Consider the following 14,033-nt stretch of genomic DNA (forward strand, 5'->3'; position numbering starts at 1 on the left):
GGTGGAATAAACACAGTTGCAACACAAATGCACTCGCTGGAAATTAAAACTCAGCCCATCAACATCCTACGTCATTGCCGCAAATTTTGATATGGTGTCCACTATATAGAGTACAAAAAAAAATCTGCGATGCAAAACTGGTGGCAACTATAGACTGACCAGGAAGTCTCTGTGTGCAAGTTTTGATGCTAGGTAACAATACGGTAGTTATGATGCTAGACTTAGACTTCCTATTTATTGTCATTCAAACTTTACAGCACATACATATCACACAATAAAAAAAAAAAGTTAATGACACAACACTTCTCTACATTAATGGAATCAATTTTTTTATTGAAATTAACCTTTGGGCACTCATATTTTATGTCAACAATAGCGCTCAACATTTTTTAGTAGTAAGAAGAACACAGTGGACCCTGACTTGATGAGGCTGGCTTTCTACATAAACAATACTTAGTTAAACAGGTTCCACTGTGCATTTAAACCAAATGCCATCCACCGAGGCAAGTCAAAGCTTTTCATCCTGTCAGTATTACTAAGCAGTGACTTGGTCAGAAAGACTGCAACACAGATGCGCAAGAACAAACATGTCTCGAAAATAAAGTGTCTCTTAACTTTAGAAGATCAGCAAAAGTATTACAATATGGGAGGGATTTAGAAATACTTTAAAACATCACTAAATTTGCTTTGTTTGTACTTGTAGGTTTTGTACAAGCAGTAAGAAAACATTCAGCAGCAGAATGATGCTGGACAAACATGTTCACCTTCGACACAGCATGGAGATGCCAACAGTAAGTTAGTTTCCTTGCCACACATTTTGGTGCAGTTACTGCAGTGACATGTTTCCTTTGATGCTCAAATTTGATTGACATTGTCAAAATTTAACTGTGGTTGTAGAACTCATGCTCATTGTTATCAGTTCTGTTTATAGTATTTTAATATAAGCTACATGAAATTGTACCCGGTTCTTCATCAGCCTAAGTAGTACTTTTTTTAACAAAGTTTTGTATTTTTTTAGACTAATCCTACTTACCAATCGTAAGACAAACTGCAAAGAAAATATGTAACGAAAAAAAGTTTAAATATTTATAATACTGTAGATATGTTCTGATCAGGGTTCTATGCTGCCGATTTCGATACCAATCATCCATGAGTGAAATTGGCTAATGCTGTAAACATCTATTAAAAGGAATGTTTGCAATATTTACACAGATCCTTAGAGGGTGTCAACTTTCCAATATATTTTACACAGTATATTCCTTTAGATTAGAAAAAAATGGAGTTACGTAGATACGTAACACATGCTTTGGTTGTTGTTGGTTAATAATAGCGATTTGGATAGATAGCGTTAGCTGCCAGTGAATGTGTATTCTATCATAACAACAACATGACTGCAAATTGTCAGTTGCTTCTCTCAAACTGCTTTTGTATGTGTGCACACAGTCCCGTGGCATACTGACAGCTGTAAACACCAATCATTTTATTCGACCCAGTAAAAAAATGTATTACATAAACTTAGTAATTGTTCAAAATATCGACAATTATAAAACATATGTGTTTTGTTACCCCACTAATGGTAACATTAGTTGGGGTAACAAACGGTGGTGTTTTTGTTACATTTTTTGCTTTGAAAAATGTAACTATGAGGTGATACGGGAAATGTTGGTATTGATTTGATACCAAGTACATACAGGGCCAGTGATGCTGGTGCAAGTTTTTAATCAAAATGTTTTATTTAATGATTTTGGGTTACATTTTATGATCATGATTATAATCATTTCAAAGAAAGGATACGGATTTCAGTCAAACAACAAATTTTATCTACACACCTATTTGTGAGCAGTTAAACAATGTATAAACTAGTGCTATTACTTGTCTTAATCAGATTAATCACACACTTTTGGATCCTGTTTAATCCCTGTAAATCCCCTGCTTGCATAATTAAAAAAATAACTCTAAAAAGACCCCAACATTTTGACACAAATGCAATTTTATTATCAGGATTTCACACACATTTAAAAAAATGTTTTACTTGAATATGCTTCAAAACTTGAGTATAATCTCAAATCCCATCAGAGTGTGTTTTGAAGCTATCATTTTCCCAGAGCACACCAGTCTGTTTCCTCAATCTTTTTTGCACTAACGTATGCATTGACCTGATCACTGACCGTATAACAACTTAAACTCTTGGGTGAATAATCTGTGTTGATACATTATTAATGTGATATTTTTTTTTAAATTAATCACGTGTTAATTCACTGAATTTGACAGCTCTAATATAAACACAATATAAGACAAAATAATGCAATTATCGCCTTTTATTACATACAATTGTCCTTCAAAATATAGACAATTATAAAACATGTGTTTTTTTTACCCCACTAATGGTAACATGAGGTAGCAGTTGGTGTTTTTTGTTATATTTTTTGCTTTGAAAAATGTAACTGTGAGGTAGTTGCAAACATCCCCTTTAAGTGTACATTTTTCAATGTATTTATGGTCAGGGCTTTGACCGTTTCACAATATTAACACAATGTTTCCTCCAAAAACATGCACCTGGGGATAGGTTGATTGGCAACACCAAATTGGCCGTAGTTTGTGAATGTAAGTGTGAATGTCGTCTGTCTGTGTTGGCCCTGCTATGAGGTAGTGACGTGTCCAGGGTGTAACCCGCCTTCCGCCCGAATGCAGCTCAGATAGGCTCCAGCACCTACCGCGACCCCAAAAGGGAAAAGCGGTAGGAAATGGGTGGATGGATGGATGTTTAAACAATTGTTTTACTCTTTTATTACATACAATTGTGTGAGCAAAACCAAGTCAATAGTACAATAACTGAACAAAGGCAAAATCAACCATATACCGGTACTATTTATTTAAACCAGGGGTCTCAAACTCAATTTACCTGGGGGCCACTGGATGCAGAAACTGGGTGAGGCTGGGCCGCAAGAAAATATTTCTTAAAAAAAATCTGACATGCACTTTTTAATGAATTCACCTTCTATGAATGGCTTTCCCGCCCTAGCAACATACTTGCCAACCCTCACGATTTTTCTGGGAGACTCCTGAATTTTAGTGCACCTCCCGACAATCTACCGACAATCAACCATTCTCCCGAATTTTTCCCAATTTTCACCCGGCCGACATTATTAAGGGCTGCCGTGACTGCACTGCCTTTAACGTCCTCTACAACAGTGGTTCTCAACCTTTTTTCAGTGATGTACCCCCTGTGAACATTTTTTTAATTCAAGTACCCCCTAATCAGAGCAAAGCATATTTGGTTGAAAAAAAAAAGAGATAAAGAAGTAAAACCTAGCACTATGTCATCAGTTTCTGATTTATTAAATTGTATAACAGTGCAAAATATTGCTCATTTGTAGTGGTCTTTCTTGAACTATTTGGAAAAAAATATATAAATATAGCTAAAAACGTGTTGAAAAATAAACAAGTGATTCAATTATAAATAAAGATTTCTACACATAGAAGTAATCATCAACTTAAAGTGCCCTCTTTGGGGATTGCAATAGAGATCCATCTGGATTCATGAACTTAATTGTAAACATTTCTTCACAAAAAAAGAAATCTTTAACATCAATATTTATGGAACATGTCCATAAAAAGTCTAGCTGTCTACACTGAATGTTGGATTTAGTATTATTTTTTCACAGTTTATGAATTATTTATTATCCAATTCAGATTTATTTTTAAAAGATTTCGGAATTATAGTTACTTTTTAAAATGTTTTTAATATATTTCACTTGTCCCTTGGCATACTTTCAAGTAACTACAGGGGTCACCGCACCCCCTTTTAGTGGACTACTGCTCCACCACATATCATCGCGCTCGCTTTTACATCTCACAACCAACGTGCCGACTCTGAGACATGTTGTGAGAGACTCGTGCTGAACAACGTGAGTGGCTGCAAGACGTACTTAGTTAACAGCCATACAGGCCACACTGAGGGTGGCCGTATAAACAACTTAAGCACTATTACAACTATGCGCCCCACTTTGAACCCACATCAAACAAGAATGACCAACACATTTTGGGAGAATTTCCACACCCTAACACAACTTAAACACAAGAGAACAAATACCCAGAACACCTTGCAGCCCCATCTCTCCCGGGCTACATACACCACCTCAACCGACGCAATTAGGGAAGGTGGGGGCGTGGGGGGGTTGGTGGTAGCGTGGGTGTGTGTACTGTAGCCCGGAAGAGTCAGGGCTCTATGGAATTGTGGGTATTTGTTCTGTTGAGTTTATGTTGTATTACAGTGCGGATGTTCTCCTGAAATGTGTTTGTCATTCTGGTTTGATGTAGGTTAATGGTCTGGCACATATTTGTAATTGTGTTAAAGTTTTTTTTACGGCCACCCTTAGTGTGATTTGTGTAGCTGTTGATCGAATATGTCTTGCGACGAAACACATGTGGACTGCTCAGCCAAAGGTGACAATCAATTTGGCTTGCACACTGCCTGTACAGAATTCAGTGGGTGTTAAGAACAGTGCCGTTGCAGCACTCTATGTAAAGCATGATTGAGTAAAAATCAGCCTTGATTCTATGGGGGCTTCCGTGAAAATTGAGAATATTGAGTAGTATGACGCTGTCAAGTTCTGTTCATTATAACCTCGTGGGCCGCATACACATTAAATTGTCATATCTAAGCGCGGGCCGCAAAACAACGTCTCGCGGGCCGCATGTTTGAGACGCCTGATTTAAACCTTATGATTTTTGCCCTCAAATCTTATTGTTTTTTTTCTATTCATGTCTGCTCACTTTTTGTTGCAACACTGGTATAGACTACTTTAAGTTCACGAAGCGTTTATTTTTTGTGTTGTTTGAAGCAGTTTATTTTCCACAATGAAGGTAATGTTTATTAACTTACCACAGTTAACTGCTAGCCGCCCGTCAGCCGGTGAACCACAAATACTGTAAACACAGTATCAGCCAGAGAGGAATCGACGTTTGTGATCTGCATTAAAAAGTTATTTATCGGCAATAGAGATCAATAGCTTTTTCACAAAAATGGTCCGATGCTTGATGGTATCGGAGCATCCTTAATGGGGAACTGCATTTTTTTGGGAGTTTTGCCTATTGTTCACAATCATAAGAGACATGACGATGGATGTTTTTTTGTTTTTTTTTTAGCATTCTAAATATTGATGCGATGAAAAGTCTGCTTACAATGGAGCCTATGGGAGCCGCGCAATTCCGCCTACCAAGCCCTTAAAAACACCTCCATTAAGGTTTTATATATATGATGATATGACATGATGAGTATTAGGCCTGAGCGATACGACCTGAAAATAAAATCCCCAATTTTTTTCACAAAAAATTCGATTTATGATTGTTTCCTTTTTTTCCCCTACGTTTTAAAGGAAACATTGAATACCAATGACAGAGGTCGTTTAAAACAAGTTTTTATTTTATTTACTCAAAAAACGAATAGTGTAAAATGATATTACATACACTGCATCTTACTCTCGGCTTATAAATTGTACTTACCCTTGGGAAGCAATAATTCTGCTTGAATAGAATACTTCTGTTAACAAAAATGTAGCATTGCATATTGCATGCAAATAAACGATCTCCAACATTGAGATCAATAAAGTGCAAACTTCTGTCTTGAATAACATACTTCTGTAAACAAACATGTATTATTTTACATTGTATCCAAATAAATAATGAAGTGAAATATTAAGAGGATTATAGTTTGTTTCAGTAAGTAGAAAAAGCAAACAGTCATTTTCATTCACACATCTTGGCGGTGTGCTAAGCGACTTATTTAGTGATTGCTCTACGAATTGTACTTCTGTCTCATTATTTGTGTAAATAATTCCACCATAGTAAGGTGATTTTTAGCCCGTAGTGTGTTTGTTGTTGCGTCTTGTCCGCCTCGTAAATAATTGTATTTCCCACACTCGACTGGAAGCTTCCGTTTCAGATGCTGGAACAAGTTAGTTGTGTGGTTGCCTTTTTGAAACAAACCTTGCACCGTGCAGTCATTTGTTCCACGGCTGTTGCCGCAAAACCAAATACTGCCAACATTTTTATTTTCTTTAAAACAAATGTCTTGCTCTCCTTAGCGTTAATATAATAACATTAATATTAATAATATTATTATATATAATAACATTTGGTTAATATTCAAGTCACAAAATGTAAATGGGGTATTAGTTTTTGAATGGTTATTTATTCGATTTTATGGGCGGAATAGTGGCGTTCCCATTGGCTCCGCTGTAAGCGGACTTTTATTTACGTTTATTTAATAGTTAGAATACATTTTTAAAAAATTAATCCGTCATGTCTTTCATGATTATTGTGAGCAATATGCAAAATTCCCAAAAATGTGCAGTTCCCCTTTAATTGATAAGAATGATACAAATATAGAATACGTTGTTACCCCTTAACAACAGAGCTGACATGCAGGCTGTTCTGTCTTTTTAAAAGATGTATGCAAAACTTTTTACCAGATCTACATGTGTTGATTTTAAACTATTACAAAATGTGGGATGTTAAAATGGCCCCCGCATCCTTTAATTTTTCAGTATAGTGGAACCTCAATTCACAAACTAAATTTGTTCTTTAAAATGGTTCGTTATTCGAAAAGTGTGTATAGTGAAGCGGAGTTCCACATAAGAAACAATGTAAACATTAAAAAAAATTCTGGCCTCGACAAAAGTCCATATTTTAGTAAAAAAATGCACACTTTAAAAGACACTAATATATATACAGTATATCAAACAAACATAACAAGAAGGGAATGGATTAACTATCTCCTTATTATCAAAAATCAAAACAACACAACAGCAACCTGAAGGCGCACACACACTAAAGTCCCTTTGGTTTTCTCAAAAACATTGACAACCGTATTGCTATAATAATAATAAAAAAAAGTAAAAACTTTGAGGCAAGGAGTGGCGTGAGAGAGAGGAGGGTCAGTGTGTTACTGTTCCGAAGGCGTGTTCTCTTTTTACGGAGGCTCCCTTTCTTTTCTAAGTCTACAGTAAGCATTTGGCTTTTTTGGACCCATAATGAGTAGGAAAAATACAGTCAACAAAGCTTGGTGGATAGCACTGAGATGTAATGGACTGCATAAAAAGGATGTGACGTATGGGTCTCCGCCTCTCCAAAATGGCCGTGCCTCGTGTTTATTGGACTGCACAGGAAGTGATGTCCCCAAAATGGCAGTGCCCCAAGGCTTCCAGCAGCACACAACGAATGAATGAATAAAGCATTCGTACACAGAGACATTGTTCGTACACAGAGGCATACAGTACGGAAGGGATTCATATGACCCGATTCCTGGGTGGATCTTGCGTGGGAGGAAGGTGGGGGGTTAATAATTTTGCAATGCAGTCCGCTCAAAATGATGGAAAATGCACACTACATAGCTACTGACGCTGTGGTCAAAGTTGGATTTGCCACACAACACATCCAAGATATTCAACACTCTAGCGTCGTCTGGCGGATAAAGTGGATAGTTACCCTCGCAATTCATTACATTTATGTCAGATAAACGGTGACCTTCTTACTGTATTTGGCGCAATCTAAAAGCTCGTAAACCGAAAAGTTTGCAAATGGAGGAGTTTGTAAATCGACTTCCACTGTATGTGTTCCGTAGTCAAAAAAGTTTGAGTATCCCAGCTGGTATCAATCAAAGCTCAGCAGTATTTTTTGTGAAGGCAGAGTTATTGATAAACTTGAATTCAATAAGTGTCAAATGTGAAATGAGGTCATCTCAGCAGGGAGCCACAGAGGAGGCAGACAGCTCCTCGGAAATCGACAGCACTCTGATGACCCGCCGCGGACGCAGAGCGGCTGTTAAGAAGGAACACGAAGACGAGTCTACTCCCGTGAAAAAACTACGACCCTCCTCCACTCCAGCCCCTTACTCTCTCCCGGAGTCCGGCTTCCGCTGTGCTCCCTGCGGCTTCACTACAGAAGACCAGTCCACCTTCTTGGCGCACATCGGCCAGCATCAAGTAGCTGCGGAGGGCGGCGCCGGGCAGCAGTGTGTGCAGTGCGGCGCCTGTTTCACTTCCACCTCCTCGCTTTCACGCCACCTTTTTATCGCCCACAAAGTAAAAGATGCGGTCACTGACCAACAGCAAACTCCCGCCTGCTCCGACTCCTCGTCTCCTCTCAACAGCAGGAAGCTTAATGAGGATTCTCTGGGTTGTTCTGCAGCGGCATCGCCGTCCTCGCATACAAACACAGAGAAGGAGAACGGCGCTTTGAACTGTAAGGTGTGCGGTAAACACTTTGAGAAGGCCACCGATCTGAACACGCACTTCAGAACTCACGGGATGGCTTTTATCAACGCAAGAAAACCAACCTAGACTGTGAGTAACTCTCAACAAAGTGCCTTATTTATTGATGATTTGTGGCTCAGCTCAATTTCAACCAAATATTGCACACTCAGTTTGTATGTAAACAATCGGAGATGTTGGCTTTAACCCAAAACAAGACACTCTGGATCTGAAACATTTTTGGGCGATACGGGAAATGTTGGTATTGATTTGATACCAAGTACATTTTTAATCATAAGGTTTAATTTAATGATTTTGTGTTACATTTTATGATCACAATTATAATCATTTTAAAGAAAGGATACGGATTTTAGGCAAACAATAAACTTTATCTACACACTTATTTGTGAGCAGTTAAACAATGTATGTGCTATTACTTATCTTAATCAGATTAATCACACACTTTTGGATCCTGATTAATCCTGTTAAATCTCTGTAAATCCCCTGCTTGCATAATTAAAAATTAACTCTAAAAAGACCCAAACATTTTGACACAATTGCAATTTTATTATCAGGATTTCACACACAAACATTTTAAAAAAATGTTTTACTTGAATGTGCGTCAAACCCCAAGTATAATCTGAAATCCCATCAGAGTGTGTTTTGAAACTAACATTTTCCCAGAGCACACCAGTCTGTTTCGTCAATCATCTTTGTACTAACGAATGCATTGACCTCATCACTGACGGTATAACAACTTAAGCTCCCTTTCAGGTAACCATCCACAGTTAAAGTAAAAGAAGCATGTGCAGTCAGAAAATTGGGTGAATAATCTGTGTTGATGTGATATTTTTTTTTAAATTAATCACATGGCTTAACTCATTGAAGTAGACAGCTCTAATAAAAAAACACAATATAAGACAACATAATACAATTATTGCCTTTTATTACAAACAATTATTGGAAAGCACACATTTTTATTGGCTTTTCTTTCTCAAAGCCTTTTGCTTTTTGTCCCCAAATCCCTCCTGTTTGAAAAACATATTCCCTCACTTTGTAAAAAATATACCAACAGCAAAAAATGTAAACTTATAAAAAAAAACTAAAAAAGTGAAAAATCTCAATCTCATCACACTAGTATCGATCCGATTCCTTATACTACCCTCAGGAGAAAACCGGATGCATAATACGCCTTGTTAAAAGGGAACTTAAAGGGTTTCAAATTGACTGATTATGATGACAAATATTACTGGAATATTAGATTTAGCACTATGGCCACTAAATATGGGCCCTAAGCAGATTTTTTTTGTTGGCCCCTATCCCTATTACACACTGATTTCATATATATTTTGTTAGATATTGTGAAACAAATGTTTTGAATTTTTTTTATCAAATGTAAAAAATTTTGGATGCATGTTTTGTACTAAAACAAATTCACTGGAACTAATTCATGCAATGTACTTTATTAGTGCAAAAAACTATTTTAACATCAAGAAAGAATACATTTATAATACTTATAAAATTGTATTTCATTGGTACTCAAACCTAGATACCTCAACCTTACAAGACAAGCTTTAGGGCTATGCTCCACAGGAGCCAGTGTAAATATGAGGGAAATTTTGCCAATATGTTCCTGTCCAAAACATAGCAGCAGGCAGTCAGGAATAGGTTTGCGGTAAAATGTCATATGAAGTGCCCTGTCATTTAGTAATTGACATACTGTATCTGTCACATGCATTTCTTCGTGCATGTTCTGTGTTTAGGCGAGAGGGTTCTGTTTCGCACAGTAGCTTTGAAGAATGCATCAGGTCTGTCGCCCATAGAATAAGAAGAAACCGCTAAACTAGCATGTACAAATGTGAAGGTGATTGTAAAAAAATGTTTCCGTTAGACTTTGAGACTGTTTAACAGATAAATGTTCTCTTCTCCCTCTGTACAGCAGTGTTTGTCAATTATTTTTTGTTACGCAACATGTTGTGCCCCCCACACTCTTGGCCGGAACTATAAACAGTATTATTTGTCTTTTGTTAAAAAATACATCTTTGCATAACATTGTATCCCTTTTAAAAAAAAAAAAAAAAAGAGACAAATTCTGTAGATCAATTTACAACAAAGAATAAACTCTATTGTAGGGCTGGGCGATATGGCCTTTTTCTACCACCCTGGCCTTCGCCATGGTGGTAAAAACGTGCGTTGCATGACTTGCACACGACAGAAAAAAAATCTAACCGCATCAAACAAAAGAGACATTGGGAGGTATTTTTATTTTGCCCATAAAACCCAATAAATAACCATCCAAAAACCGCCACCAATACCCCATTTACATTTCCTAACCTCAGTATTGACCAAGTATTAGTGATATTGTAATTATAAGCGCTAACACAGACAAATATTTATAGCGGCGTCATGATCACAAGCTTGTGTGCCAATGTTGATATGATCGACTGATCAGCTGCTTCCTCCTTTCCTTGCTCGTCAAACTTTATTCTTGGTCATAAATCATGCCACTCACCTGGATAGTACAAGAACCAGGACGTATACCGACAAGTTTTTGCACATTGACAGCAAATTTAGACCCGGAAATTACATTTAGACGCAGAACGACACGAAAAGACACTTGGTCTCACACCCCTTTTCTTTGCGAGGATTATTCCTAATTTAAATAGGAATATATGAACATCCTAGCAGACGGCATCATAATGACAGCAGGTCTTGTACAGTAAGTAATGTTTTATTATGTTTGTTGGCTCTCATGAAGTCTGCAGTGAATAGTAATAAAAAAAACAAAAAACGTTTTGATTCGTTTTTGAAATTAATACGCTGTGTATGCTTAAAATGTTCAAATATGTAAATGTTATTGTAAATGTGCCTGTTACTACATGACATATATACTTATGTATATACCGTAAATTAGTCGAGGTGTTTGAATTTTTTTTTGAGATCTCTATTGGCAGAATAGAGAGGCTCCCATTGGCTCCATTGTAATGTCACTTTAATCACATTTATTTAATATTTAGAATGCATTGAACATTTTTTACATCCGTAGTAATGTCTTTCACAATGACTGTGAACGAAATTTCCCAAAAAAGTGCTGAAAACATTGCTTCAAAGTACTGACTTTTTAGTATATATATTTTTAGAAGCAGTAATTTTATTTCTAACATGCTAATAACAAAGTTGCTTCAAAATCCAAATAATTTTCAGTCCAACATGTTGGGTGGCGTGGCTCGGATGGTAGAGCAGCTGTGCCAGCAACTTGAGGGTTCCAGGTTCGATTCCAGCTGCCGCCATCCTAGTCATGGTGGTTGTCTTGGGCTAGACACTTCACTCACCTACTCCCAGTGTCACATGCACTGGTGTATGAATGTGCAGGACACCCTTGAAAAAGAGATTTCTTAATCCCAATGGGACTTTCCTGGGTAAATAAAGGTTTAAAAAAGTATATAAGGGAGTTTGATGAAGCAAATCCTATTTAATCTTCCCAATTCATCATATTACATCTCAGCAATTAATCTCAAGCGATGCGTTGTGGTAGTGATTTTAAAGATGCAGACAACCGAGGTAGCAGCAGGCAGTAAAAAAGGGTATTTATTAATTAAACAGACAAAATAAAAAGCAAGAGCAGAAGGGAAGTGCTCTGAGCGGCCAGAAACAAAACAACATTTTGGAACGCAGCAAAAAAAAACACCTCTTATGAAGGTGGAGCAGATGGCGTCCACAAAGTAGTGCATACAATAGTTTGGCATCAAAAGAGATCGTCGTTCGTTACCAGTGTATAGAGAATAATTTCCCGACAAACTAATGGTGTCGCAAGCTCAACTTAAATAGTGCTAATCGCAAACAGAAAACAGGTAAGGGGAAAAGTGCTTGAAGGCTGGTGTAAAGCAGTTGCGAAAAAACACCAAGGCAACAGGGAATGCCTCCAAAATAAGAGCGCAGGACACGAACCAGCACTAAACACAGGAAAAAACTAACAAAGGCAACATAAGGTACGGCTTGGTGTAACCAGCTGTGACACTTAAGGTTACAAAGAGCTGGCCTGGGGTGCCCAAAGTGCGGGCCAAGGGCCATCTGCAGCATTGTGACTCATTTGTCATTGGCTCTAACTAAAGTAAACACCAACAGCAAAAATGGGTGAAAAAAGGCAAAATGAGAAAAAGCCAAAATGTCACACCAGCCTATAACACAAAGCTTTCTCTTTATATACAGTATGTATAATTTTTACTCAACGTTAAAAAAAATAAAATGCAGAAAAACATCAAATAACTGAACTGTCTGGATGTGGACATATCGGGCCGTTTTGGACTGATAGACGCGTGCTTGTTCGACGTGCTAACTAGCATGGGAATTCGGCGGCTACATCCAGCGGCCTGTGAAGCAGGGGAGTCTAGTAGCAGCAGGGGCCGTCTACGGAGCCGACGCCAGTAGTGTGATCGGAAACGCGGATGTCGAGCGGGGCTAAAAACAAAGCAGAAGGCTAATCCCCACAGAACACCACTTCCCTCCATCCTGCAGCCAGATTTAAATGGAAGATGCGAGACTACTGGTCTGGGTAAGGAGTCAGTTAAATTAGAACAAGTTTTTTCTGCTTTGAGTGTTTCAGAGTTGGACATGTGTTTTACCGAGGTGGCTAACTATGATGCGTGCAGTTTATCAAAGCAACAAACAAACAATCGGAAAATTCCCGTTACTGAGGTGGCTAACTATGATGCGTGCAGTTTATGAAAGCAACAAACAAACAATCGGAAAATTCCCGTTACTAAGGTGGCTAACTATGATGCGTGCAGTTTATCAAAGCAACAAACAAACAATCGGAAAATCCCCGTTACTGAGGTGGCTAACCATGATGTGTGCAGTTTATCAAAGCAACAATCAAACAACCGGAAAATTCCCGTCGTATCAATTCCTAGATATGGTCGTAATTATACTAAATGCACTGGGCATAATAAACACAACATTATTAATATTGCTACTACGGATAATTTTATAAAAAATTCCCTAAAACAGCCCACTACCTATAATATAGTTTTTTTAAACATAAGATCATTGTCTCCCAAAACGTTGTTAGTTAATGATATCATCAGAGACAACAATCTTAACGTCATCGGTCTCAGCGAAACCTGGCTTAAACCCAACGACTTTTTTGCGCTAAATGAGGCATGTCCTCCTAACTTTACACATGCGCATATTGCCCGTCCGCTTAAAAGGGGTGGGGGGGTCGCACTAATATACAACGAAAACTTTAACCTTAGTCCTAACATAAATGATAAATATAAATCGTTTGAGGTGCTTACTATGAAGTCTGTCACACCGCTGCCTCTACACATGGCTGTTATCTACCGCCCCCCAGGGCCCTATTCGGTCTTTATCAATGAATTCTCAGAGTTCGTTGCTGATCTAGTGACACACGCCGATAATATAATCATAATGGGGGACTTTAATATCCATATGAATACCCCATCGGACCCAGCGTGCGTAGCGCTCCAGACTATAATTGATAGCTGTGGTCTCACACAAATAATAAATGAACCCACGCATCGCAACGGTAATACGATAGACCTAGTGCTTGTCAGGGGTATCACCGTTTCCAAAGTTACGATACTCCCGTATACTAAAGTATTGTCCGATCATTACCTTATAAAATTCGAGGTTCAGACGCATGTTCGTCAAACTAATAATAATAATAACTACTATAGCAGCCGCAACATTAATACGGCCACAACGACAACTCTTGCTGACCTACTGCCCTCGGTAATGGCACCATTCCCAAAATATGTGGGC

The 14,033-nt window shown here is 37.9% G+C and overlaps 1 protein-coding gene across 3 annotated transcripts in view; it reads left to right on the forward strand.

Moving 5' to 3' along the window:
- Positions 1 to 10,188, forward strand: part of LOC133539782 (zinc finger protein 687a-like) — a 40,503-nt gene extending 30,315 nt beyond the window's left edge. For 2 of the 3 annotated variants that reach the window (XM_061881949.1, XM_061881952.1), the window contains 2 exons: positions 704 to 791; positions 7,746 to 10,188. In XM_061881949.1, coding sequence (XP_061737933.1) covers positions 704 to 791; positions 7,746 to 8,342 — 685 coding nt within the window. In that variant the 3' untranslated portion in view covers positions 8,343 to 10,188. The remainder of the gene's footprint in view (positions 1 to 703; positions 792 to 7,745) is intronic. The other variant, XM_061881950.1, reaches the window with a different exon arrangement.
- The last annotated feature ends 3,845 nt before the right edge of the window (positions 10,189 to 14,033 follow it).

Source organism: Nerophis ophidion, linkage group LG21 (assembly GCF_033978795.1).
Source record: "Nerophis ophidion isolate RoL-2023_Sa linkage group LG21, RoL_Noph_v1.0, whole genome shotgun sequence".
Taxonomy (NCBI): domain Eukaryota; kingdom Metazoa; phylum Chordata; class Actinopteri; order Syngnathiformes; family Syngnathidae; genus Nerophis; species Nerophis ophidion.